Source organism: Panthera pardus, unplaced genomic scaffold, assembly GCF_024362965.1.
Source record: "Panthera pardus isolate Hobbes unplaced genomic scaffold, ASM2436296v1 HiC_scaffold_6, whole genome shotgun sequence".
In the NCBI taxonomy this organism is placed as follows: domain Eukaryota; kingdom Metazoa; phylum Chordata; class Mammalia; order Carnivora; family Felidae; genus Panthera; species Panthera pardus.
Window position 1 is genome coordinate 63,379,626 of NW_026526991.1, and position 25,265 is coordinate 63,404,890.

A 25,265-nucleotide genomic window follows, 5' to 3' on the forward strand; every position below is an offset into this window, starting at 1 on the left:
TAAGTGAACTTTCCGAGGATGGGCTCTCAAACCCCAGTTTGCTAGGGGTGCCCAGGGATTACCACAGGTGATTACGAGTCCAGACACTCTCCATTTCTTGCTATTCACCTGCCGCTTTCCTTTTCACCCGTGACTAGACCCTCTCTGACCTTGCTTCCCTCTGGTTGGATGCCAAACCCAGTAAAGGCTTCAACAATCGCGAGTAAATGTGGTAAACCGCATACTGTGAAATCAAGCCCCCGAGAGAAAAAGTTGGGGGCGGGGGCTAACGTCTAGGGGGCCGGGGCCACAGTGAGGCGATGATGTGCATTTTAGAGAAAGAGAGGCATTTTCTTTCTAGAGATAGGGATAGAAGTGCCTCTCATCTGAGTTGACCTCTGGCCACTGGTAATGAGGGGAGGAGACCTATCTTTTTCTTTTGTTGATTGAAGTTATCAATGATGACACCAATGAACAGGTTCAGGGTGAAGAAGGAGCCGAAGATGATGAAGATGACAAAGTAGATGTACATGTAGATGTTGTCCTCATACTTAGGCTGCTGGTCAGGCTGGCAAAGGACAGGAGGGAAAAAGCAGAGCATCAGTTCCTGGAGTGGGATCAGGTGGGGGATTCTGACATGCCAACGCCATCAGCCATAACTGACCACCTGAGCTGTTGTACAAGCTGCGGAGAGGGCGCTCTACATTCTCCCTGCCTGTTCCCTCTGCCACACTGGCAGGCCCTGCCCTGGGGAGCACTGGTGGGGTGAATATGCAAATCGTGAGGCGAGGGGGCGGGGGAAGGGCTGTCCCCCAGGAGCCACATTTCTGTCAGCGGGGAAAGGCAACAGCCTGATCATCCAGAGCCAGTGTAAGGGAGTGATGACTGACTGAGAGGAGGAGAGCAATCTGCAATCGGTCAAACAAGCAAATACGTGTCCCGACCCGCTCTCTCTTGGTAAGCGCCACCATGCTGCCTGCTTTCTAACCGCCTAAGTAGGCTGTGGTTTCGCCAGGTGTATCCTTACCTTTCGGGAGTCTACAGCTGCATACATGATGTCCATCCAGCCTTTGAAGGTTGCCTGGCAAACAGAGTCAGTCATTAGACTGTGCCTGTTAGGGGGTAGGTGGGAGTCTAGGCAGGGGTCCCAGAGGCCAGGCTCAGGTTCAGCAGAACACAAGACGGAGTTTGGGCACAGCCTCACAGGGACACAGAATTTCCTATTTGTTAACACGGGTCCCCAGGGGGCTTTGTCTAAGTCCCTGAAAATAACATCAAAGTCTGGCAGAGAAACACGTTGATAATGGTAATTGGATGAATACTTTCACAAAAGGTCTTTAAAATGGGTCTGAGAAGGTTGCCTAGAGCTGGGGCAAACTCACATTTATGAATGAGTGGCGGGACTCCACTTGAGGGTCCTGAGAACTTAGCCTAACACTGAGGAGTCATTTTTTACGATGGTGTTAAATAAGCAAGGGGGGTCTGAAAACCTCAAAGTTGCATTAACATAAAAATGAAATAAACACAAAAACAAGGCCAGAACTTTCCCCCTACCACTATACACATTTAGCCTATGGCAATGGCAATCCTGGCTTCCTCCCGAGCAGCCCTTCCTAACCCACTCTCCTTCAATCTACTCTACCTAGCCTCATTCTGGAAACAAATACGGCTAAGCAATCCAGTATTCTCTATGTTTTCTTATTGTTCTATTTGCTTTATATATTCAACCAGATTCAAAGCTTTTTGCGGGGCACGGGCGGTTCTTTATTGATCAGATGGCCTGAGCCGTGCCATGCACAGCACCTTGCACCTGGTGGGACTCTAAATACAATGTCTGACCGGCTGACTGATGTGTACTGCTCTCCTGGAGCTGCTCCAATTCAGATTCAATTTGTGGGTCCAATTTCTCCAACTGGGATAAAACAACAAAAGCCTCTGGATAAAGCACTGCTTATTCTATTAACTTTGCCTCCTAATACTAGCTAACAGTAAGTGTGCACTATCTGTAAGGTCAAGTTGAAGGCTTCACCTGCATTATCCCATTTAATACTCCCAACGGCTATATGATGTAGGCACAGTTGTGACAGTAACAAAAATACCCAATAGCAAATGCCATTAATTAAGCACTGCTATGTGCCAGGCATTCTGCTGAGAAATTCTAATAAATTATCATGAATCCTCTTAACAGCGGTGCAAGGTATTATTCCCGACATTTAAAAGAAAAAGAAACAGCCCCAGGGAAGTCGAGTATTTCGTCCAAGGTTACATATCCAGTAAACATCAGAGTGGGGCTCAAACCTACATCTGTCTGACTCTAAAGCCTAGGGGCTTTCCCTGCATCATACGGTCTTGTCAAACATTCCAAAAAAGACTGGTAAGGGTGGAAGAGAAAACTAGACAAGATGGCACGCTATGTAATTAAAATAAATCCTTTCTTACCGCGATACATTAATTTGAGACTTTTCTCTCGGGATTGAGCTGACATGGGCGGCAGCATCCTAGCACTGCCCCCATCCTTTTCTTTAGTTAGTTTAGTGTAGCTGTTATACAGGAATATCCTGCTAAATCAAAATTGTTTTGTTTTTGTTTTTTTTTTTTGTGGTGGTGGGCTGTGTCTATGTACTTACCTTCTTTTTTTGTTTTTCCTTTCTCCTTAAATACATACTCTGTCCTGGAGAGAGAAGCTGATCTCTCTGCAGGAATCTATTTGCTGTTGAGCAGGAGTCTGCTCTCGAGCACAGTGAAAGATAACCTTTGAGTGAGGCCTTGGGGAAGTCAGAATTCTCAGGAAAGGTGTCTCCCTGGAACTGGTGTGGGAAATGGCATTGTTGTCTGTGACCTACTAAGAGTAATCTTGATTCTGAATGTCGGACTGAGAAGGAGCCAAATGCGATTTCTGCTAGCTGTCTGAATTTCACAGGACTGAAGAAAAGAGCAACACTTACCACTTGAAGAAGTGCCAGATATCCCGCCCCAACGTTGTCGAAGTTGATCTTCACGTTCTTCCACCTGATTTCTGTGTTGTTCCCCTCCATGAGCTTTTCACAATCGGTTTTATTGTTGACATCTTCAATTTCAAATCGGATTTCAGAAGTCTCATTAAAGCAGTAGTGATACTTTCCCGCAAACAGGTTAACTCCCATGATGCTGAAAATCAGCCAGAAGATGAGACACACCAGTAGCACATTCATGATGGAGGGGATGGCGCCCACCAAGGCATTCACCACCACCTGCATTGGAAGGGGGAGGTCGCTGAGTGTTGGAAGTAAGAGCAAGCACATTCTTTTGATTTCCAGGAGGGGAATGATACTGTGTGGCTTGTTCTGACTACAAAAACATCGTGTTCCCTTTGGAGTCAGGGTAACAGGACAGATCCACAAGTAGGACCAAAATTTTCTAAATCTGTAAGATGTAGTTTGACGAATTCCAGTAAATTACGTATTTACTTCATCTAACTCGAATTCCCCTGCCCAAGTTGACCTAGGTCTTCTCTCCCAGGCTCCGGCCTGGGACCGAAAAAATTATTTCTTAGTCTAGTCTCCCTTCTTGCCAACTTGTAAAATATGCCCCCGTGGGGAATCTGATTTCAAGCTCACCAGTTGCCTTTCAACAGACATTCCCCCTCTGCAAAACAAGGTAGAATTGTTCAAAATCACAGAGAACTACTCTTTGGGGTTAGCAGGGAATCAGTCAATGGTACATAAAGTCTCTTTTATGCAAGGCCAGTTATCTTAGTTCAGGCAATAGCTGAGCATGCATATTTTGCAGGCTCAAGAAAAAAAAAAAAAGCTATATTCCCTCTACCAAACAGAATAAAATAAAATCTGAACAGATCTATTTTTCACTCAAGGTTCACTATTCTTCTTCAGTTTTTTTCCTGAATTGGTAGGCTTCGAAATCTAAGAGTCACCCCTGTTTGGCTAATGCTGATTGATATCTCTCTGCTCAATCCAGGGCCGGACTCAACTCTTCACGATGTATTCGAAATAGGAATGACTTATGTTTTCTGGACAGTTTTGGGTTAGATCGCTGCTCTTGAAACCCCAAAACCAGCATATTGCTAAAAATCACTGACTGCAATTAAACTCGGGAATGAAAAAAAGCAAAGGGAAAAAACTCTTCAGGAATCAAAGTTTCTGGGTTGTTTTTAACTTTGATTTTGATTCACACTATGGGTGAGACTAACTAGACAACACTCCTACTGTGCGGCAGATTTCACTAGGGGAGTTCAGAGGGGCATCCAAAAATAGCACTTCAGCAGGCTGGGACAGAAAACAAGGCTGGTGTTCATTCTGCCCTGATTCTTACTTGCTGTTGTCTTAAGCGGGACTGCTAAGGCCCAGAAAGGCGACCCTGAAATGGGAAGAATGTGTCTTTCTTTTTCTCATATCCTAGGAAAATTAAAATGGAGTTAAAATAAAACCAGTGGATATAAACGCAGCTTTCTAATGTTTGTTAGAAGGAGGTGAGAAGTGTCACCATGTTGCGGCATCAGCAGGGAAGAGGCAAGGGCACTCTGCCAATAAGCACAGCATCAAAAGGGCCAAAAGGGCTGTGCTGCAGAAGGAACGGCAGGGGGCAGCTCTGGGCTCTATTTGACTTGGGTTCGGGTTTTCCTTCTCTTCTGTTCTTGCCTTACATTGCAATGTCACTCACAGGAATGTGTGGCTGAGAAGAGCTGTTCTGTCCTATACAAAAAAGGCAAAGATATTCTACTGAGGAGTCACTCTCCTTTAGATTAAAATATTAGTTTTGTGTTTCTCCAATTCACAGATGAAGGCCTTTAGATTGAGAGGTAGTTATTTCTTAATTCTTAGACCAAGAAATCTCTTTTAGATTTAATAGCTCTGTCATTAGTATAAAATGGTGATCCTTCCACTGTTCGTTACTTTGAGGGAGGCAAGCCAGAATATCTGAAATCTGGAAAATCCCCAATGTTATTTTGGAGAATGATATTCATATTTATTTATTTATGTTACCAAAGTTGGCGGGTGGTCAGATCTGAATTTTACCTCATTCTATAGTTGCTCTCACCCTTTGGTGGAGCACCAGAAAGCAATGAAATGTGCAAATGAATAGGCAAGAGGAGGATGATCTATAAACGGAATAATCATTTCTCGGACGGTAAGCGAGTAGATTATCAAGAATTCAGAAGCTCAAGTCTATGCGATAGCATTTTGCAAGAGAGCTTAGGTGAGAGATCATGACCTATTAGACCATCATGAGTGTACAGCAGGGAAGTAGCCCCAAAAGATTTGCAACCTAGAAATGCTGCATTTTATCTCAATTCTGAATCCACCTCCTCTACGAAGTCTTCTATCTTAACCCAGTCTAACCTGTCCTACAGTGTTAAAGTTACAAAGTGTTACAGTTAAATATGCAGTAATATTTATAGCAGGGAAGAATAATCAGCTAATTAACAAAGTGACCTCTTCCCGCTTTTATACTCATAGATCGGATTAAAAGAATCAATAGATGGAAGTATTTATGGAGCCTTGTTCTCGGATACACAGGACATAAAAATCCTATAAAATCCAATAAAACCCATTTACACGATGTAAATGTACTTTCAATTGTTCATTATAAACAAAGAAAAACTTCTTAGATTAGTTGTAGGAATTGAATAGTAAACAGTTGATGAAATTTACTAATAATTCTTCCTGGCTGTAGACATTAGCTAGTAGTGGGAACTGTTGAACTGTGCTCCACATAAAATTGTCCTTGTGCTGATATTCTCAGCAAGCAAAGGGCAAGAAACCACGCTTTCTTGAACTCTCACACTATAGGTAAATGTAAATGACAATTCAAGTTTCCACGGGCAATCACTTCATAAATGGGTCCTTAATAACTCCCACGTTATTCTACATTGCTTTTAATTATGACGGACTTCACTGTTAAAAACTAGGTACAGAAACATTACTCAAAGCTTGGTTCTAGCAATCTGCACAGTTATTTTTTCCAGTGGAAATTTATACTTAATGATTGATTCAAATCTCACTCGACTGACGAAAAAATTCCTACGGATACTAATTCTTACAGCATTGGTGTCTTCTCATAATGCCTAGAACATTATTGTTCATTAAATACTATAAAAATCTGTCAAACGGCTTTTAATATCTGGCAGAGGGAACATGGCTTTAATGGACAACTATGTACTGACAATCAACAAAAATGCATGCATGTTTCATAGCATTATGTACCCTCAAAAATTTAGTAGCACAGCAAAGTCTTTTAATGGAGATTACTATGGAGGAGAGAAAAGCAAAGAACTACATTAAGTATTCCTTTGCCAATAGCACGAGTGCTTCAATTTTCTGGTGTTTGGTTTGAGGAAAGAGAGAGGAAAGACTGTCCCAGGACAGGCTAGGGCTGTATGTTTCCTCCCAAAGGAAGGTCTGAGCCGATCATTGGAGCAGCACAGTGACAGTGGAGCCCACCTGCATTGATGGTATTTGGTTTGAGAAGATTTCTTATTTTCTAAGGATAATCTCTCAGTGTTGGTACGGAAGAACCCACACCGAAGAATGGAAAACATACGGCCCCATAGAAAAGTAACTTTCATATAAAACGTATACACCTAACTCTGTTTATCACTGGGACACTTACTATCAGCTCAGGCAGATTCAATCTTTTCTTCTTGCAGTTACTCTTCTGCAGAAGGGCCGGGGAACTGCAGGGCAGGATGGGATCCCGAGCCCTCTCCGCCACCCAACCAGAGGTGGACAGTGCTGGAGGCTGACCGGGGTCAACCAAACCAAATGACGATCCTGTATCAGAGCTGCCCTTACTGAACACTCATTGTTGGAAACCCTGGCTTTGGGCTCAAACTGGTCTTTGCTCAAATTATCTTACTCGAAAAAACCTTGAGGGAGAGGTTGCACTCTCAAATGCTTTTTCAAAGAAAACTTTCTGCTCTTCTGATCACCGCTTCTGGACCTCTGGGTTCCTAAACGACTTGAAGGTTGGCAACCGAAAGTTTGGAAGGAATAAAAACTGTGAGTCCAGGGAAGGGGGAGGGGCTAGAGGGAAGAGGTGTGGCAGCAAAAGGGCTCACGCGACCAGATTATTGGAATAAATTCCTCCTGAGCACACTGGCACCAGCTGGTCAACGCGGACTACTTCTGCCATGGGCTAGGACTGGCAGTGATGAGCATCCGGATGGAGAAAGTAGCAAGGGTCAGTTGGGGACTTTTTTTCTTGGGCTTCCTTCAGGTATTACCGGTCTGGTTTTAGGAGGCCCAGGATCACTGCTGGGGGCTGTGGAGGGGCACAGGCTACTGGGCTCGGCTGCCATGGGGCAAGTACTGTCTGCAACAGCCTTCTTCAGGTCCTCAGCATCCCTGTCACCGAAACAGATTATCAACACTCTAACAAAACTGATGGGACTTATTTAAAAAATGTAACCAGCCCTTTCTGAAAAAAGTGGGAAGGCAAGGGAGGAGGGGAGAGCACTGCAATCCTACGTCTGAAGACTTGGACACTTTGAACTATACTCTCTCTCCCTAAACCTGGCCTGAACATAACAAAGACCTTACTGCACACATTCTGAAATCTCTCTTATCGGTGGGAGAAAGACACTCCCAAACTCTGGTTTGTTTTTTTAAGTTAAAGTAAGTCTGTGTGGCTGTGGAACCGACCTCCCTGCGGATGCTTTCAGGCGGGCTGCAGAAAGCTTATACCCAGTAAAGCACACTGTGACTGTGCTACCGAAGAAACGCAATTTGTTGTGAGAAGCATTTGACTGAACAAACAGAATAAAACCCCCAAATCACAGCAAAATTTCCACCTTCCTGGACGGCCGTGGGTGGCTCTGTGCAACGGTGGCCAGGGATCACAGATGAGGAATGCACAGATGAGGAGCACTGTCCTGGTACCTAGTTTCTCCAATTAGCCTTGCTCCCTGGGGACCACGGGAACCATTTAATTTTTATTCCTACATTTTGAGATTCCGTCATTTAAAAACATATCCTCTGGTTTGCTCTCCTGCATGTATTCAACATCTGAATCGAAACGAGTTTTCTTGGTCTCGTTAAGTATAACAGACCTCTCTGATTACCACAGGACAACTATCACCACCAAAAGCCAGTTGCCCACTTGATTTTAGGAAGTTGACTTTTTAAGGTGTGCGTGCGTGTGCGCATGCACACGCACGCGCAGTGTTTCTGAACCAAGAGAGACAGCAAGAGGGAGCCTCGTTCCTAAGTTGGCAGGGTGACAGCACCTTGCCCCGTTGGGATTCGGGTGGAGTATCACCAAAGCAGGAATAGCAGAAATTTCAGGAGAACTAGCTGATGGTCATCTGGTGTCGTACGTGATTGTCCTTTTGACTGTGTCAGGATAGGGGACCACAGAGCGTGGACAGAGGGGTGGGGGGGGGTGAGGAGGAAAGCTTTGCTATCAGACAGAGGCTGCCAGTCCTTATGGGACTGGGCTGAGAACAACAAGGTGCAATAAGAGGAATCAGAATAGAAAGAAAAGCATTTCTTTTCCCAGGGCTATGCCAAATTCCGCTCCATTCCCAATTCCAGGCCTGCCATCATGCCTTCCAGCCCCTTCTCAGACGCTTTCTCAGCGACTGCAAGGCCACAGTCCCCACCTGGCTGATGCCCCTATATGGCACTCACCCTGCCTGCAGCCTCTGCTTTTCAGTGGGTCTGTGGGTTACAATTCCCCTTCTTTGCACCTGGTGATTCTCCCTATTAAAACCAACAGCCCAGAAAGCCGCCCCGAGTGCTACAGGTAAGCCAGGCCGAATGAGAACAGCCAGCGTTAACATGTTCTGCGATGGCACGTTGTTGGGGTGGGGCCCATATTAATGTGATGAGGCAGCTTGATGCGACCCCCTCGCACAGGGCAGGTGCGGGGAGCGAGTGGAGGATCAAATCAGCAGCTGCATCACAGTTCGTGTCTGAATGATCTTCCCACCATGTGATCAGTTCTAGCATGCGTAAACAGTTTCCATCAGCATGCAGAAGGATCAGCTGCTCTTAGTTTCTTACCCTCATCCCTTCAAATCGTGATAAGGCTCTTAAGGGTCTCAAAGCTCTTAGGGTCCTAAGGGACTTTATGGCACCTAGTTCCGAGTAGCCCAGGGCATTAGCTATAAGGCTGACTAAAGAGACCTACACGGAAACAGAAGAGAAAAACAAAAAACAAAAAAGGAAACAAAACAAAACAAAGGAAAAAAAAAAAAAGAAAAAAGAAAAGAGGTTCCAGAGTGTTAGAATAAAGCCCCTAGCACTGATTACACAGATTGGGCCCCCCCCGCCCCCAGGTAGAGAGAGAGGGTAACACCAGCTGCCTACTTCAACTTGGACTCAAACGACCTGAAAGGAAAGGAGGTTGAGAGGCAGAAGAAAAAACACAAGGGGAAGAGAAACTCGAGAGGAGGCAGTAGAACATACATACAGGTTGGCAAAGGGAGGAGGCTGAAGGGAGAGGGGGAATGAGGACGTTCCATTGGAAGGAGAGGAGCCTGAACAGATGACAAAAACCTTACCCTCGCCCTTTACAGCCTCTGCAGCTCCCAGAAGTTGCCATTAAATTAAGCCAGACAAACTTAATGGTACCTATGGAAAAGAATACAGATAAATACACACACTCCACACAAGCTGCCCCCGCCTCAGCTCATTCACCGCGGATTTCCAACAGGGACAATCTCTCTTGCTGCTGGTTGGCGAGAAACCATTTGCTGGAGAATGTGACGAGTTACCACATCAACAAAGGAAACACGTCCAGTAAGCGCCACGGCTGGCTTGGCAGTTCCCGGGACGAAAAGAACCAAAGGAAGCGATTTCTAGACAGAGTTTTGGCCCCACGAGAACTCACTTAAGCAATTTTTTTCTCACTTTCAACTATAATAATCCCTCCATCTTTGAACTACAACCATGACTCCTTCGCGGCCGTGAGGACTTGGGCAGGGGGTGGGGAGGCTGGCGGTCTGAAAACTGAACCCATGCTTTTCCTTGTGATCCCCATTCTTTCTCTCCAGAACAGCTCCAAAGGAACCGGCCTCGGGTCTGTCCTTTCCAGGACAATCTTCTGCTCTCATCATTAGAAAAATGGCTGGTAGGATTCTTGGAAGAATTTAAAACATTTACGGGTGAGGAAATTGAGACCCATACACCAGTGTCACATGGGCAGTTCTGGAGCCAGGAACAGGGAGGGACCCACTCTCCTGCTTCCCAGGCCAGAGCCCCTTCCTCCACAGAGAGTTCACCCCTCCCCCTGGCAGGTAAAATGAAGTTATCTCAAGAGAGGACTGTTGGAATCTGAGTAATATGGAGTTGACTAAATTGCCAGACTGGGGAGAAGTCTGCAGGTCTCCAGGCCTGCAGTCGTGACGGTCAAATGCCCTCCTGCTCTTCCAGAGACAAACTCACCGTGTTCTACCAGGGAGCTCAGAGCTGTTACCACGTGGTCCCGGAACACTGGATGCCAAGCATACTAGGGCGGCCTAGGCCTGAACTGGGAGGCCTGACCCAACCTCCCACCAAAGGAAACTACCTTTAGCTGATCAAATCCTAAAATGTCTGGCCTCTGCATTTCTTGGAACAGTCTTTCCCTTGTCCTGCACCACCCAATTCTGGGATAGGTTCAGATGTTCCCATCCATCATTCTTAAGTTCCCTCTCCTGGGAAATGGCGGTTACAGTCCTGCTCAGCCTAAATTGGTACGTGAAAGCAGAGTTAGAGGAGAAAAATGGAAACAAATGATAACTGGGTTTCGGTTGTTGATTTTTCTCTCTAGCCAAGGGCTTTCATTCTGGATCTTGGAACTGTACAGAACCCTTTTAAAAAGAATTTCTTCCTTCCTTCCTTCCTTCCTTCCTTCCTTCCTTCCTTCCTTCCTTCCTTCTTCCTTCCTTTCTTTTTTTATAATTAAGCGGCAGGACTGGCAGGAGGCAGAAGGAGGATGTCAGTGACCTAGGGAGGGAAAGGGTGAGCAGGCTCAAAGATTTGTTTTTAAAAAGGGGTGTGGCCCTTTATCTATGCACAGACTCATAATCCATCAGTGTAGGGATCTTCCCTGGAGCCCTGGGCAGTACCCAAAGCAAATCTGGGTACTATTAAAGCTTACTTCCTCACGTTCTTCGAGGGTAGATGGTTCACAGTTCAATTTCTGTCTAAAACAAGGGCCTCAAAAGCTTTATCTAGAACACAGTAGCACCAAACAATCATTTTGCCTCCATTTATCATTATCACTAAGAATCTACATGGAGGTATCTTTTGCCAATTATTGCCAGGTGCAGCCGACTCTTAACCCCAAACAATCTAAAATCACCAGATTCTTAGGCCTTAACAGGTACATCTGAAGGTGAACTATCCCATTCCGGCCAAGTGTCCTGAGTTCAAAATACCCCTGAGTCGACCTCATCCTGAGAAACTATGCCACGTAAAGAGTGCAAAACACTGAGGTTTGAGGGGCGTTGGGCCCCACACACGGCAGGAAGACCCCGGCTCTTCAAGGGGGTGGTTACTCTGATAACAAAGAGGCCTGAGGTGGGGAGAAGGATGGAGGTACAGATGCCAGTCTGGAGGTTGGCTCCAAACAGTGCTGAGATGATGTGCTGCTCAATTGATTAATCTAGCTAAGATCTCCCAAGGCAGGGTCAGCAAGGGTCCTATCTGGACTATTCCTTAGCTGCTGAGGGTGCTCTGACAATCCTTTGAGTCCCCATGTTCAACTCTCACTGGAGGTAATCAGATCATTGCTGAAAGTATACTTTGAGGAAAGAATCAAACCTGCAAAAAAGAAAGGAGTTGAGGGGAAGTCGAAATTCAGGGTGGCTGCAGGAATGGAAAAAAAGGGGACACTGGGTGACTTTTTCCAAATGATGTGGACATTTTCAAACGGAGAAGGTTTGTAATAGTCTGAATTCAGGACGAGTGGTCTCTGAAAGTTCCCATCCCTGGAACTGATATGCTGGCTAGCCTCCGGATATGATGTGGCAAATTTCCCTGGGGGAAAGATGACAAAATTCTTCTACCGGACAAGATCTCCAGTGCAGCCAAGGACCTGAGCAAAATAAAATACTATCTCTGTTTGGGAACTCACATGGCTTATAACCAAAGAGAATTAACCTTGAAAGTTGTCCGGATTATCCCTGTGATTCTAAAAAGTACTCTTAGCAGGTTTAAGGAGCGACACAGAGGAATGAGACTCCATTAGGGACACAGACATAGTGTTGAAACAGATTCGGACATCTAGTCATTGGGGGATGACATGGGAGGAAGAGAGTCTCTCATAGATGGTGCTAGAGTAGGACCTAAAATTTATGTCTGCTGGATGTTCTAGAATGCCACAGGCATTAGACAGCAAAAACCCTGATCGTTCTAGCTGTGCAGGTGTCCTCTGGGCCTCATTGTGCATTTCCAAGTCGAACTCAGGAGTGGCAAACAGGGCAGCCACAGTATGGACTGGGGCTGCTCCCACTCAGCACATGTGGCTTCGTGCGTGGTTATTTGTGTTTTCAGGCCTTCAGAGAGAAGTGATCATGTCTTCTGCTCTCTGTATCCTCCACAGCACCTGGCGGGAGGCTTTGCACGTTGTGTGTGCTCAATAAACGTTTGGTACTAAATGCACCATCCTGCCCAAGAGAAGTCAGTAGGTGGGAGGGTCCTGAGAGAGCCTTGTTCTCAGAATGCTGGGTTCCCATAAGCCTGGAATGAGGCCAGAGTGGTCCTGCGAGCTGGTGTGAGCGCCTGAGAGGCGGGGGCCATGCCTGCCTGCCCCTCGTGACCCACTCCGGCTTCTGGGACAACTCTACACAGGGATTGGTATTTGGCTTACATTTGTACAGAGATGTTCTCAGGAACCGCTGTCAGGTCTCAGGGCAATGTAAGAATCCGGCAACTCCCTAAAGCTGGGTAGTTTATGGACTGCTGTCAATTGGCTACATGTCTGTCCATTTCTCTGCCACCCAGTATAAAAAGTGATAAAAGTGTGCTCTCTCACTCTCTCTAAAATCAATAAATATTAAAAAAAATTTTTTTTTTAAAGTGGAGGGGTGTCTGGGTGGCTCAGTTGGTTGAGCGTCCGACTTCGACTCAGGTCATGATCTCGCGGTTCGTGAGTTCGAGACCCGCATCCGGCTCTGTGCTGACAGCTCGGCGCCTGGAGCCTGCTTCCCATTCTGTGTCTCCCTCTCTCTCTGCCCCTTCCCTATTCACGCTCTGTCCCTCACCCTCTCTAAAATAAATAAACATTTAAAAAAAGAGTACTTACTAAATAAATGGTGATGTGCAGGACCATCAATGCTTTTACCAGCTTATTTGGGTTCCAGAGGAAAGCGGGACACCTGATCAATAGCCTTGACTTCTGGGGTTGTGCACCCCAGAGAGAAGAGAATCAGTAGCTCAGGTTGGGGCAGGGGCAAGAGGTAAAGGTCGTGGTGGGGAAGATCTGTTCTAAATCACAGCTTCCTGAGGGCTATTGGAAGTGTGGTAGTGGATTATCTATCTGAATTCTTGGAAGGCCCAGAAGATGAGGGGCTTTCTAGGACTCCCACAGGTGTCCCACCTGACTCCAAGTGGTCCTGTTCTGTGGAAAGAGAGCTGGCCCAGTGTCACTTTAGTTCTCTGGGCCGTATCTCAAGCCCCTTCCTTAATTCTTAGAACCTAAGCTTTCCGTCTGTGGGGGGAAGAACCCTTCCATCGGAAGGGGTCTCATGTTGGCACCCTCCGGGGCAGTACCCGCTTGGATGCCTTCAAGGGCAGAGGGTGACTTCCTCACCTCATTTGGGCATCTTCCCAAAGGTTTGATTTCTGAAAAGGGAATGCAAATGGGAGCAGAGTGACAGCTCCTGGGAGTCCTTAACCACGGAAGCTGCAGACACCGTGTGGGAACAGGAATGCGTTTATAGAGCAGGGATCTCTGGTGCCGAGTGCTGGGCTCCTGCTTTCTGAGAGAGAGACTTCCATGCTGCTCTATTGTGGATCCCAGAGCCACTCTACAGGTAGTTTACTAGACAGCTGAGAAAACCTATATTCTAAATGTGCCAAGCCAGCCTCCAAACACTCCACTTTCTTGGCACTTAGCCCTCAGCAGGAAGTGAATTCTCCATAGGCCCTGGTCCTGAAATTCCCATTCACCCTTTCTTTCAAATGCTGATCGGCTAGAAGAAAAGAGCTTCAGTGATTACACAGAATAAGAAGCATTCATCATGGTTAGAAGCGCCAACAAGGAACAAGGGCTGGGGAGGAGGGGGTGAGAAATAGTTACAGATGATGCAGCTCCCACCCTGAAAAACAACACAGGAGGTAATGGGCACCAAGCCTTGCAGATGATCAGAGGCCACCAAGCCTTGGAGAGACGGTCTTGGAACCTGGAGGAAAAAAGGATTCTTTTAAGTTTGAGCACCACTGTGGAAATGGCAACGTGTGGGAAGAGGGCGGGGTATTCTGGTGTGAACTCTGTCTCTTCTGGATAGACTGACTGGTTCAGAGGAGTCTGGTACAAGCCTTGAGTTGACGGGAGCGTCCATAGGAATGGTGAGTGGGAGAGCCTGCCGAGACCCTCCCCCCGACCCCGCCGACCTGTACCCCAGCAGCACCCACCTCATCCTCGCCCCTCTCCTGGCACCAGAAAGAGGACGTCCTGCTGGTGTGGGGCAAGAACCTTCCTGTTCCCAGCCTAACAGCAAGGGGCGCGGACACCAGTGATTCCTCCCCCCATTCCTAATCTCTGACCCTCTGAAGCCAAACCACCAGAGCAAAGAGCTAGGTGGTTAGTCCCTGGAGCAAACGTAGGGGCTTCAGCGCTCCCTCTCCCAAAGTTAAGATCTGAGTGCCCTGAAAGGAACTGTACCCAAACCTACGGCTACATCCTGTCCGACATCTACGTCCCCAGGCAACCGTGGCCATTGGAGGGAGGAGCATCCCTGTTTTTGTTTTCCTGCTGGGAGGGGTGGGAAGTAGAAAGCAGGACACGTACAGCCACGATGAGGAAGTCCAGCCAGCACCAGGCGTTGGTGAAGAACTTGACGAAGCCGTAGGCTGTCCACTTGAGCAACATCTCCAGGATGAAGATGTAGGTGAAGACTTTGTCGGCATACTCCAGGATGGTACGGATGGTCTTTCTCTGCTCAATGTAGATGTCCTCGAAGGCCTGAAAGAGAAGCAGCAGCTGCCTGACGTGCCTGAAGGCTGCACGTGACACCGGAAGGCCCCCCCACTGCCCCGGCAGCTCCTCGGCCTGAGGCCGGCCTGTCGTCATCGTCATCGCCTTCCTGTCTCTCTCGCCCCACTGCCCGGCCCCACGGGGCTTCTTAAAAGAAACCCCACACCCTCCCGCCGCCACCTTCTAGCCTCCCTGTCTCCCGGTAGTCCAAGCAGCCACTAGGCTACCTTCTCTCTTCAGATCTGCCCATTCCAGACACTTCACATGGACGCAGTCATACGATATGTGGCCCTCGGTGACAGGCTTCTTACGCCACGCGCTGCAGCAGGCGTCACGACTGCAATTCTTGTCGTGGATGGAGAATACCCCATGGTGTGGCTCTATCGTGCTTGGTCTACCCTCATCACTGACGGACGCCGTGTGTCTGCTTTCTGGCTATTGTGCGTAGTGCTGCTGTGAACGTGCATGCGGTAAGTTTTTATGTGGACCTGTCTTCGTTTCCCTAGGGTACAAGGCCCAGGTGTGGAACTTCCGGCTGACAGGGGACCGGAGGTGTCAGGTTTTGAGGGACTGCCAACCAGCGTTCCAGAGTGGCCGCGCCGTTCTAGGTTTCCTCGGGCAGCGTATGCGGGTTCCGGCTTCTCCGTGTCCTTGCCAATGCTCTCTCTGTCTGTATGACAAAATCTTTTCTCCTTTCAGCCCTGGATGCCACTGATATAGGGGGAAGGTCACAGGGCTGGGAGACGCCCAGGCGAAGAAAATCTTTCTCCCTGGAGTCCCTGAACGAGGGAATTCCCTGACATGAAGGTATGATCATTCCCACGAGTGGGGTGGTGGGCTGCAGAGAGGGGGAAGAGGGAGTCCTGAAGCACGAGAGAAAGCTACAAGTGGCACAAAAGTCCCGTGTCGTGCAACGGGAGGTCCCGCTCCGGACAGTTCTGGAAGGAAGGACACAATCGGGCTGCCTGCAGATACATTTCTAACATGGAGGCACAAGGACATCAGATATTCCAGTTTCTTTACGGGGCAGTGGGGGCAGCGGTCAGGGGCCCAAAGTCCTTTTCAGGGTCTGGGTACAAATAGACCCCGTCTGCTCTATGAAAACCTCAAAGGCTTCCATGTCAACGTCCCCCTCACCTCCCTGTGCAGAGATCCGTTCTGTCACCCAGTACACGAGAGATGTGCAAGACTGAGCTTCCTGTCACTGGAGGCTCTAGGCCCTCCCTCTGAAGTCCCACTTTAACCCCATTCTTGTCTTTTCTCAGACATTTTAGCTGTGGCTTCACTTTGCTATGTTTTTTTTTTTCTTCCAGTTGATTTTGAGAGAGAGAAAGAGAGGTAGGGGGAGGGGCAGAGAGAGAGGGAGAGAGAATCCCAAGCAGGCTCTGCACTGGCAGCACAGGGCCCGACACGGGGCTCGAACTCACGAACCGTGAGATCATGACCTGAGCCGAAGTTGGACGTTTAACTGACTGAGCCACCCAGGTGCCCTGTGCCTGCCTTCTTTAAAAGCACTTCAAAGTTCTATATTTTTCAGCTTTCCCTTAACTCAAAGAAGGAAAATGTGTAGCGTCTCTAAGTCCTTACTGTCCTCAAATCTACCCAACTGGGAAACGGCTCTCTCACACCTGATCCTGTCCAGATCTCCACAGTTATAATCCAGCTAAAATGAAAGCAAAGGCCAAGATAATTAGTTCCAGCAGCGGGGGGGAGCCTGTGTGTGTCTCCTGGATTAATGATGAGCACTTACAGCGACGGGAATATAAATATCCTTTATACCAGAGACCTGGCTCCTTCAGGTATTTGCTAATGCCAGGGTTCTCCAGATCCAGCTGGGTGTGAGGGAAGACGGGTGACTGGAAAGTCAAGAACAAGATAGTTGGGGTGTAAGGTGAAAAGGGGAAGTTCATTTTAGGAAGCCGCTCAGAACGGGGCAAACGAAGCAGTGAAGGTCCTTGGCAGTTTGTGCTCTCATCCTGATAGAGAGGGGGTCTTAGATGTGAGAGGGATCGTGCGGAGTGTAAAGAAATGCAGACGTGGACAAGTGAATTCTAATCCCAACGGCTCAAAACACCAGCCCAAAGCACTCTGGCAGACCCTTATCCTTGGGGCCGCAGCCGTCGGTGCTCCGAGAGGAATGGGGCCTGGGCCCCCTCCGGTCTGGTCCGCTAGTCCCTACAAAGCCTTCCCCAGCCCGTCCTTCCCTGCCTTCTCCCCTGGACTCACCAGGGCGCCACTGCTGAGCAGAATCATGAAGATGATGAAGGTCTCAAACCAGTTGTGCTCCACAATGAGAAAGCAGGTTTTCCGCAGGATCCACCAAGACTTGCCCAGCCCCTCTTCGATGTTGACCTGGCAGCATTTGAATCGTTGGACGCAACCTGGCACCAGCGGGAGAGGTGGGTCAGACCGTGGGAGCGAGCCCCGCCCAGACCCGCCCCCTGCTCGGTCTCCCAGGCCCCTACCACACAGCTGGGAGTACTGGGGCTGAACCAGAATGTCTGATTCAGACATGGAGGGCGGCAGGGCTGGGGCTATGCCGCAAGGCTAGCAGGGCAGGGCCCTCTGGAGTTGGGAAGATGTCCTATAAAGAAGCAGTGAGAAGGAGGAGAAAAGGGGAATCAGGAGGCACGCACAGCCGTGACGGAACATACCTTTCTAATGGAAGTTTTTGGGCTGGTGCCGAGAGAAAATGGACAATTCAGTGCTTGAGAACAGAGACTTGAGAATAGGTAAGAATCAATGGAAACAATCTCAACCTCCCTCAAGATGATGAAGCGGGGAACAAAGTTCTTGAAAATGGCCACAGAGTCCCCACCCTTACCCAACCACCGACCCTGGCAGAAATCTGGGACCAGCACGAAGTGCCACATGCCCACCGCTGCCCTTGCCCCCTTTCACCTTCTGTGAAGCAGGCGTCTGGATCCAAGTATTCCTCGGGCTGTTCCACTGGGACTTCTTCTACTTCAGGTTTGATATCGATGGTGCTTCCTTCAGAGGAGCTAGTATCATCCAGTTTCTAGATTTGCAAAGGAAAGAGAGCTGGAGAACGCTGCAGCGATGCTTCCACTCCACACTGACTGCTCCAGACTGAACCAGCTGGAATTCTTCCCAATTCTTACTACAGACTCTGCATCATCCCGCTCACGGGGGGCACACAATTACCAGATGGCCCTCAAAACTTCTGTCAGGATTGGGTAGAACATTAAAGCCGCTCACAAATTACAGTGATCTGCCCTCAACAAAATGTGACTATTGGTTGGTCTCAGTGCTACAGCTCAGATTAATGGCAGGGACGTCCTCCAGGGTTTGCTCCAGCCACTGACCGAGATGATCCAGCAGCAATGGAGACAGATCTAGGAGCACCTCAGGGACCTAGGTCACTTAGGGAAGGCCTAGAATGACAATGGGCATTAGGGTTGGTTCTCAAACCTACTTGGCCATTCCACAATCTCTCTCCCAAGCCCACATCCGAACCAGTCCTGGGAGCTGACAGAACCCTGCTGGTTCTCACACGGAGTCAAGGTTGGGTTTTAGGCTGGGACCTTACATCTTTGCTGCCTTCAGGATCCGACTCGCTGCTCACATCCTCTGTGTTGAGGTTCTCAAAATCAGACTCGCCCACAGCAATGGGCACCCGCACGGTCAAGTTGGGATTGTTGATGAAGGACATGTGGTCCTCGTCAATGATATACTTCTCCACGCTGCTGCCAATGCCACTGGTTGTGCCATTGCCATTCTTCTGGAAGTCACCATTCCGGTGGATGTCTGCACCGGTGTGGTTGGCGATGCAGTTGGCCTTCTTTTCATACAGCTCGTCCAGGGGCTTCACTTCATCGGCCTCACGCTGCTTAAAGTGGGCCTGCATGAAGGCGTGCACTTTGAGTTTGGCCCAAGCCACCCCCTTCTTGATCCGGATTACTGAGATCTGTAGGTTGTTCATTTCCCCGTCGTCGTCTGTGGCTGCCAGATTGTCTGCGCTGAAGGAGCTCAGGAGCAAGGCCAGAAACAGGTTCAGCACCTGTACCAGTGGCATTAGGGAAAAGGAGAGTGAATGCAGACGGTATTAGGTAAAGTTATCTACTAGACTAGGATTACAGACTGGAAGCCCACAGACTCATGTGACAGGCACAAAGAGTTTCTGTTGTGTTCGGTTTGACCCACTTACTGTTTTAAGCGCTCATGTCAACTAAGTGGGCATTTAAAAAAGTTCTTTTACTGAAGTGTAATTAACATAGTATTGTATTAGTTGCAGGTGTACTATTCAACAATTCTACACGTTACTCAGTGCTCATCACAATAAGCGTACTCTCAATCCTCTTTATTTCACCCATTCCCCCCACCTCCCTGCCGGCAACAGTTGTCTATATTTAAGAGCCTGTTGTGTTTTTTCTTCTGTTCATTTGTTTTGTCTCTTAAATTCCACCTATGAGTGAAATTAAATGGTATTTATCTTTCTCTGACTTGTTTCGTTTAGCATAATCCTCTCTGGCTCCATCCATGTTGTTGCAAATGACAAGATTTCATTCTCTTTTTACGGCTGAGTAATATTCCATTGTATACAAATACGACACCTTTATCCATTCATCTATGGATGGATACTTGGGTTATTTCTGTATCTTGACTATTGTAAATAATGCTGCAATAAACATAGGGGTGAAGGTATCTTTTCTAATTAGTGTTTTTGTTTTCTTTGGGTAAATACCCAGCAGTTGAATTACTGGATCATATGATAGATCTATTTTTAATTTTTTGAGGACCCTCCATACTCTTTTTCACCAAGTGGGCAGTTTGTTTCGTTTTGATTGTAATGCAAGTTGAGCACCTCTTCTCTTGGTTCTTTTATAGTTTTACATACATACCTATGTACCCCCAAATATAAGACTTTTCTTGTAATCAGAAAAAGCAAAAGCTGTACCCATTTTGGAAGAAAATTCCCCCAAACAGAAGAAAAAAAATGGACATGGCTTATTGGGAGGGTCAAGGAGGGCACAGATGCTATGTATTCACCTGCAGAACCCACATTAGAAAAACAGCTAGGTTTGGAGAGCCTAGCTTAGTTTCCTAACATTTATCAAAATAAAATACTTTAATAAGACAGTGATGGTGACTTTTGCATTCTGTTGGATATCTAAGTGTCCAGCCCTCAGATGCAAGCTTTTATTTATGTTTGAATATCCTAATTTACCACACTGGATATTAAGATTAATTAATTTATTTTTATTAAGACTTACTTTAAATATTGGGAGAGGTGTTCACTTCTTGATTTAGACTTGGCCCTTACTTTGTCATATTTCTGAAGAAGAGTAAGGCATACATTTTAGGTGGAGATGACAATACGTGTAGAGTGGGAGGGATGGAAACAATAAATTAATTATATGTATGCAAATTATTTGGGCCATTTGTAGAATTACAAAGGAATATGGTTGGTAAAATGGGGGTGATTTGGAGGGGGCTTTGAAGGCCAGCCTGAGGGATCTGAATTTTATTTAACTGGATCCCCTACTGGTCTTTGAGTAAAGGAATAAAAATGACAGAAATCTGAGCAAACCATTCCTACCAGCAACATACGGGAGTGGGGGTGGGGACGGACCAGGCGTTAGAGTGTCACTTGTAAATGAGTTAATAAGGGTCTGGATTAGGCTATCGTAATCTCAAACCTTAGCAGGCATCAAAATCTCCTGGGGTGGGATGCATGAAAAAATACATATTTCCTTTCCTTGGCCTCACCTGAAAGATTCTGATTCAGGAGATCTGGTGTAGAGCCTGGGACTCAAGTCTTTTTTAATGAGTGAAACCTGGGTGTCTGCGATCTTCAGACTTTTAGAAATATTGAACGGGTTACAGGAATGGAATGGAAAGGATGGGTCAGATCTTGGAAATACCAGGAAGAGAGATGTATGAAAGGCATCAGATAATTACTGGGAAGGGAGGGAAGAGAGTCAGAAGAGACTTACAGTTATAGATTCCTAGAGACTAGGTGGGCAGAAGGCCTGAGCAAAGGGGAACCTGGAAAGGTGTCATCAGAAGCGGAAATAATACTGGATTTGGTCATGTGCTCAGGTATCTGTAGAGAGTCACGGGGAGATGGTGTTGAGACAACTGAGAATAGGAGGAGGGAGAAAGGGCAGCGAGGTCAGCACTGACAAATGTGGATTCCACTATGTACCAGGAGGCAACAGCTGAGTTCACTGAAGGAGTGGGAAGGCCAGAGGGAGCAGGACTGAGGGAAAGGTGGTCGGGAGTGAGGAAAGGGAGGGATTACAGACACACCATGGTGTCTGCTGTCACATGTCATAGGAGGGAATAGGGTGGCACGGCCGGTTCAGAGGCTGCTGAGCGGGAAGCCTCTACTGGCACGCTTCTCTGTGGCACAAGAAGGGAGAGAGCTGCTCTGGATGAGCCGATGGGGGATCATCCGGGTCTGCCTTCTTTCGGTCCCTCTCGCTCTATACTTGCGAGTGGGATTGGGCCTGATCTGCAAGATCAGTACTTCTTAAACTTTAGTGAGCAGGTGAATCACCTGGGGAAATCACTTGTTAGAAATGCAGATTCTGATTCAGTAGTTCTGGGGTGGGGCCTAAGCGTCTGCATTTCTAACATACTCTAAAGTGATCTCACTGCGGCTAGTCCTCAGATCATTCTTGGATAAAGATGGTGTCAAAATCTCTGTTGGTGAATATTCTATATACAGAGGCAAAAGACAGCAGACAGATCAGAATAAGGCAAAAACGTGACTTGCCATTTATACAAGTGAGATAAAACCCTCAGTTGTTTTAGATCAGTGGTTCACAGGGGAGGGTAATTTTGCCTCCAAGGAGACAGCTGGCAATGTCTGGAGACATTTTTGGTTGTCACCGCTTAGGCTGTGGGGCGCTACGGGCCAGTGGAAGGTAGGGGTCAGGGATGCTGCTAAACTTCGACAATCTATGGGACAATCCCACAACAAAGAATGATCTAACCCAAAGTGTCAACAGTGTCAAGCTGAGAAATTCTAATTTAAGTGAGGGAAACTTTTGTAGTAGAAAGAGCAAAGACTTTGTAGTCTAGGATCTAATATAAGCCCTGACATTCACCAGTTGTGTGACTTTGGAAAAGTCACTTAACTTTGCGGAGTTTGGTTTCCACAACTATGAAAAAGGGTTGACAGGTTGTGGGGCTTATGATTCAGGAGCAGTCTCCTTTCCTTCATTTGCACCTTAGGGTTCTTGGGCCAAGAAAGAATAAAAACTAGCACAGATATGGAATGTAGTAGGACCAAGCCCACTGGCGTAAGACGCTCGGGGCAAAAAACGAAAAATTCTACAAGTTAGTACTAACCACCAAGTTGCCAATAACCATGACCATCATGAAGACAATCAGGCACATGGCCTGGCCTGCCACTTCCATGCAGTCCCACATGGTCTCGATCCATTCCCCGCACAACACTCGAAAGACAATGAGGAAGGAATGGAAAAAGTCATTCATGTGCCAGCGAGGGAGCTGACAGTCCTGGTTGATCTTGCAGACACACTCTTTGTAGCTCTTTCCAAACAGTTGCATCCCCACCACGGCGAAGATGAAGACAATGATGGCCAGCACCAGGGTCAGGTTGCCCAGGGCACCCACTGAATTTCCAATGATCTTGATCAGCATGTTCAGGGTGGGCCAGGATTTGGCCAGTTTGAACACTCGGAGCTAAGGGGGAAAGAACCCAAACAAAAATCAGATGATACTGAATCCATTTTCTTACCACATGGCTAAAATAAGAACATATAATGTCAGTAAGATCAGCTTCAATTTATTGAGCACCCTTGGGAAGTTCCCAGGACTCTCTAACTGTTTTAGACTACAGTGGGAGAACATGAGGCATAGATGGGGAAAATGGACAAACTTCAGAGTAAGTGAAAGATTTAGAACTAGGAACCAAGATTACTGCCTCTAGCCCCCTGTATTGGTCCCTGGGTCAGTCCACTTTTTAAAAACCCATTCATGAACATATCCTTTTCCTACTGATTTTGCCTTGACTCCTCAAGGAACATATCAAGGAAAATGTGATTTTTAGTGAAGCAAAAGATCAAAATAGTAGGCACAGTGGAAATAAGTCATCTGTCTCTTCTTAAAAAACATGTATTTAAAAATTCTAAAATCTCTCTTTTTGTCTGCCAAAAAATAACAAATAACCAATGGCTGATATGGAACTTTGTGATATACTTGGAATAATTTGGAGGAAAAGCACAACATCCGAGTAGGGGCAGTTCCACATATATCAAACATCTTATGAGAACGGACTCTAATGATATTAATTCAGAGGACAGAACTTCTGTTATCTGCAATCATGAAGTTTCTGTGTTTTATAAGGAATGATTTACAAGTCTTAGCTAATAGTCTGAGAAGTATAATGAAGAGAGGCCATGAATGAAATGATAATAATGAGATCATTTCCAGACATCATGAGTTAATGACTAACACATGAGATAAGAGGAATTCTGGTAGAAGGCAACTGTGCTGATTGGGACATTTTTTTTCCTTTCAAAGCTTGAGTCTCATCTGAGAGCTCAAGAGCCACCAGGTGTTTCTCCGTGTGACTATCTGGGTCATTCACATTTTTTCCCTTTCTGACTGGCTTTTTAATTATTAGGAATATTAGTGCTAAGGTGGCTTCTCACTCTTATTCCTTCATCTCATATTCCAGATAATAAGAACTATTTTCAAAAAGTCTACTGTGGGCTGGATCCTAACCGCAGACTAGTAAGCAGAGGTTCCAGAAACCGGGCAGATGCTATGTGTGACCTGGACTGAGTGAGACCTCTGTTTTGTAAATAGTTCCATTTTATTCCAATCTTCCTTCTTAAATATGCTGAGTATCCTGATGAAAAAAACCTGAAATCCTTTCAGTTACAGGTGCTTAGGTAATTTTTTCCAATGGGAAGAGAAAAACCTAAGCCCCCCAGTTCTGATGCTTTGTTTGAGTGGGATACCCTCAAAGTAACTCAGCTTCTTAAGGGACTTAATCAGGACATCACTTATGCCTATGTTTATGGGAAGCTCTTTCGAGGACATCATTAACTATTCTGTCAGAGTCATTTTAGTAATTTTAACATTAACTTCTTCAAATGTATTACAGAATCTTTCTCAGCTAGTGTTAAGGAAAAAACCTGAATGTTCAACCATTAATTTCAATATAGTTTTAAAAATTATTTCATTCTCATTTTCTGGAAGGGGTCACCATGATAGAAGAAGTGAGACACATCTTTGAACAAGGAGAAATCCTTGCCATTTCGGGGAGAGTTCAGACGAAGAAACAGATTTATTACCAAATCCAACTTAGACCTCAGAATAGTCCTTGAGAGTCTTTCTTTTTCATCTGTCAGATTAACCATTATTTTCTGAGGAACTTCCTAAAATGGATTTCTGTTTGTTAATTGAAATTAAAAACTAACTTCTATATTAGGCGTTTAGCAGAAAAATTTTCAAGATTTTAGAATCTAAGCCAATAAATCGCCAACTGGAATTGTGAGCGGAATATAGCTAAGGATTCTTTTAATCATCAGACTAACTTGTGCAAAATTTTTTTAGTAGGTACAAGACAGGAAATGTAAAAAGAAGTTGGAGAAACATGGAATACCAATCGGAAAGATCGCAGCACCGAGAGCCCCTCCACGTCTGCTAGACTCAGTTCCATTAAACTGAGGGACACAATAAATCCGTCAAAAATGTTCCAACCTTCTTGGAAATAATAGTAGGGATCCATGGCTATGAGCTTCAGGAACATTTCTGCTGTGAAAATTCCAGTGAAAACCTAAAGAGGGGGAAGGCAGGGGGTAAGAAAAAGAAATAATAGAAAGAGAATGCCTTTATCATTATCTTTGAATACATGTCCAAGAAGCCTCAAGACCCAGCCTTGCTAAATTGTGCATCTGAGGACACCAATCCTTCAATGTCCCAGGGCTATACCACATGATAAAGGATAGTCTTGTCTCCCTCGTGAATCAAGCACTCAGTCCCAATGTTTACATCGTCATTGCCAGAACCACCCAAATTACACTGTACAAGAATGCATTTAAAAAACGATTTTAAGCAGGGGTGCCTGGGTGGCTCAGTCAGTTAAGGGTCCAACTTCAGCACAGGTCACGATCTCACAGTTTGTGAGTTCAAGCCCCGCATCGGGCTCTGTGCCGACAGCT

At 46.4% G+C, this 25,265-nt stretch overlaps 1 protein-coding gene across 9 annotated transcripts in view; it reads right to left on the bottom strand.

Annotated features, from left to right (window-relative positions):
• The window catches only part of SCN8A (sodium voltage-gated channel alpha subunit 8), a 177,792-nt gene that overhangs the window by 13,586 nt on the left and 138,941 nt on the right, over positions 1-25,265 (bottom strand). For 6 of the 9 annotated variants that reach the window (XM_053895971.1, XM_053895969.1, XM_053895973.1 and 3 more), the window contains exons 15-24: positions 24,707-24,880; positions 22,420-22,776; positions 18,650-19,120; positions 18,001-18,118; positions 17,326-17,480; positions 14,914-15,087; positions 8,979-9,101; positions 2,925-3,209; positions 1,007-1,060; positions 410-547 (exon numbers count right to left, since the gene is read on the bottom strand). In XM_053895971.1, the coding sequence (XP_053751946.1) occupies positions 410-547; positions 1,007-1,060; positions 2,925-3,209; positions 8,979-9,101; positions 14,914-15,087; positions 17,326-17,480; positions 18,001-18,118; positions 18,650-19,120; positions 22,420-22,776; positions 24,707-24,880 (2,049 nt within the window). The remainder of the gene's footprint in view (positions 1-409; positions 548-1,006; positions 1,061-2,924; positions 3,210-8,978; positions 9,102-14,913; positions 15,088-17,325; positions 17,481-18,000; positions 18,119-18,649; positions 19,121-22,419; positions 22,777-24,706; positions 24,881-25,265) is intronic. The other 3 variants (XM_053895974.1, XM_053895976.1, XM_053895975.1) reach the window with 1 other exon arrangement.